Source organism: Dendroctonus ponderosae, unplaced genomic scaffold, assembly GCF_020466585.1.
Source record: "Dendroctonus ponderosae isolate FM_Combo_2020 unplaced genomic scaffold, Dpon_F_20191213v2 Dpon_F_20191213_1, whole genome shotgun sequence".
Taxonomy (NCBI): Eukaryota; Metazoa; Arthropoda; class Insecta; order Coleoptera; family Curculionidae; genus Dendroctonus; species Dendroctonus ponderosae.
The window spans coordinates 3,494,920-3,497,990 of record NW_026017110.1 but is presented as its reverse complement, the minus strand read 5'-3'; the positions used below and the strand labels follow the sequence as shown (position 1 = coordinate 3,497,990).

The window sequence follows — 3,071 nt, the reverse complement described above, 5'->3', positions numbered from 1 at the left end:
CGCCATTTACTATTATTACATATACGTCCTGTTGATGATGTCCCCGGGAGGAAAAAAACGACTCGCATGGGATCTGCATGAGATATATGTGCGATACAAGAGACGTCCTAGGGACATCCTACCAAGGGTGATCCCATGCGGGATAACGGGGATCAAAGTAGAACGTCCCACGGACCATTTGTGTTTGCTGGGTACAGGGTTGATCGCGTTAGGCGATGAAAAGGTAGATTTTAGTTTAAAAGATTCCTTTACTATGCATAGGAAAGAAATTGTTTTCTAATGAAAATCTGCTGTTTCTAACGCTAGGTACTTACGGTTCGCGAGGTATTTGAAATTTGAGTCAGTCCCAAAAGCAAATTCCTACTTAGTGCCCCAAAATGTATTCAGTTCCTTTACAAATTCTTACTGATTTTTCAAATTTAATTTCAACTTAAAATTGCTCATTTGTACATTAACAGTATGTAGCACTGCCATGCATTTAGCAATGTAATTTTTAGTCAGTTTATTCCCGTGCAATTTGAAGTGTCATTTATTGAAAGCAAGTTTCAGGTGATTCTTGTGCCTTTTAACTGATTTGATTTATTTGATTGGTTGTGAAAAGCAATGATATTCTAATGTTTGTATGATTTTTATCGGCAGCTATGTCGGAGCCATCGTGACATAGGTATCAGTGACACTTCACATGAAATGTAAGCTTTAATACTTACTAAGGCCTATTTTTAGTTTGGTTTTGATTTCGTTGTTAAAGCATTGGCAAACCATGACAGGATTGGGGTAGTTATGCTTAAGACAGTAAGTTTTCGCAGGTATATGCGATGTAAAAGTCGTCAATTGCAATCCATCATTTCAAAGACATTTTCTTGTGTGCAAACAGCCATTGCAATTGGGGACTGAGAATTTTTTTATTTTTCCATCGGGGACAAACACTGGTTAAACCCAACACAGTTTCATGCGTCTTTCTAATCTGTTGCAGTCTTGGCCCAGCAAACCGATTACGTCTGGATTCTGTTCTGGTTGGTTATAGCTGGGTTTGTACGAGGAGCGGCTCTAATAAATTTCGCGATTACCATCTCGGAGTACGCAACTTTAGAGAAATTGCCCGCAGCGTTTGGACTTCACAATGTTGGCAAAGGACTGTTTGTTGTCACCTTAGGACCTGTATTAGGTAAGATTTTGATTTAACCATACATGAAAGTCAACGATTTTGAAATTGTTTCAATGCCAGATAGATTTACCGGCAACATTCCAACAATTCTTTTTTGAAAACATTTTTCTTGGGTATTTTGCATCAACATTTTTAGCTGATATAGGATATAGGCGTAGGTCCCTCGGACGTCCCGGGACGTACATGGTACATACTTTTGGGACTGTTCGGGTTATGTATGGGATGATCCTGTAAACGTCATTTGGGACATCACTGTGATTATAGACGGGTTGATTCGAGGACATCTGTGAAAAGTTCTTAGGTTAATAGTCAACCGTGAAATTTTTGCTAGGTTTTCTTTCTAAAAATTTTTTTTCTAACTCTTTCAACTTTCGAAAAACGTTGAAGGCAGCTTTATAATTTGTAAAATTTAGGGTGGAGGCAATTTAAAAGAAACAAAACATTGAACCAATAACCTATACTTCAAAACAAACCAAATACATTTACGTATTACAAACTAATTTTTTTTTCTATGAATCGAAATTTGTTCTTCTATCCGGAACCGAACTATAATATTAAAGTGTTAATTGCTATTTTTGTCCCTTTTGAGCCTTTCCGGCGCGTGCCTGAGCCAATTTTGAATTTAAATTTCAATATCTTTCCTGGTTGCTATAAAATGCGGATTTTTTACCAAGCCATCTGTAATATTTAGCCATTTATAAATAAATAAAATTAAATAAGCCATTTATAAATACAATTAAAAGTCTATTTTGCCTTACTCTTACTTAAGTACTTAAGTCCCTTACAAATAAAAAGTTCTTGAATACTTTTTTTTCCTTTTTCGCCTTTGAAACTATAGGTCACCCCCTCACCTCTGTGGCTCCCACCAATTAATTGTATGAAGTTAATTAACCTGCAATATAATATTAATAAAAAATCTTGCCCGTATCATGTCGCCTAAAGTTATGCAAATTAATATGCCAAAATACTTAAAATTTGTTACTTACCATATGATTTCATTGTTCCACCCGGAAACCCAAACCGATATATTTTCCATGTTTCTTGTTTGGTAATGCACAGCTCTTTATTTTACTGCTTATTCGGTCTTCGTCTCGGGGCCAATAGCATAAATTTTCTTCATCAATCTCCCATGTTAGAGGTACAACTTCCGTCGGTAATAAACAATACAATTGTACACATCTTTCAACAAGAAAAAAATGCTATCGTTTCAAAAACAATGTAACAATAATTTGCATTAGTCAAGACAATTTTATAACTAAACACTAAACTAATCTAAATACTGTGAGCAAGAATTCTACTTTTTCAGCTATTCATTGAATTTTTTTAGTTACGGAAAGCAGCCTATTTTCATGGAACATCCTGTATAGTGTAAGATATCTTCACTTCAATAGTACCTATTTCGTCTTAGATGGGGATTGAGCAAAATCAATTAAACGTTAGCAAATGATAAATAGATATTAAAGGCAGATAAATTGGTATTAAAGAAATTATAAATAAATACAAGAAAATATAAATATATATTCAGCTACAGTCAATCGGACTACAATATAAGACAAACTCACCTTGTACTTGGAGAAACAAAAGTGGCAGAAACACTAATTATGTCGTTAAAATAAGGATTCTTGCGTACGGCAATATCAAAACTTCATTTTCCAAAAATGTCTACCACCCCGATTTAGGTAATCTGAAAGCTGAAAGAGAAGGGAAAAAATCTGGAATCGATCACATTTAAATGCTGTTTGATTTATATGATACTTGTTCGGAGCTTTGGTACCTAATTTAATGTTTTCTCACGCAAAGCCAAGCAAGCTGGTATATTAAGTGTCTAACACTCCACGAAAATACATGTCATGAGCAGTATTAATAAGCACACTTAAAACAAAAATTCAACTCAAACACGATGTTT

At 34.8% G+C, this 3,071-nt stretch overlaps 1 protein-coding gene across 5 annotated transcripts in view; it reads left to right on the top strand.

Annotated features, from left to right (window-relative positions):
• Window positions 1-3,071, top strand: part of LOC109543010 — a 24,429-nt gene that overhangs the window by 18,561 nt on the left and 2,797 nt on the right. For 4 of the 5 annotated variants that reach the window (XM_048661347.1, XM_048661345.1, XM_048661359.1 and 1 more), the window contains one exon: window positions 974-1,165. In XM_048661347.1, coding sequence (XP_048517304.1) covers window positions 974-1,165 — 192 coding nt within the window. Of the gene's footprint in view, window positions 1-639; window positions 690-973; window positions 1,166-3,071 lie in introns of those variants that run through there. The other variant, XM_048661360.1, reaches the window with a different exon arrangement.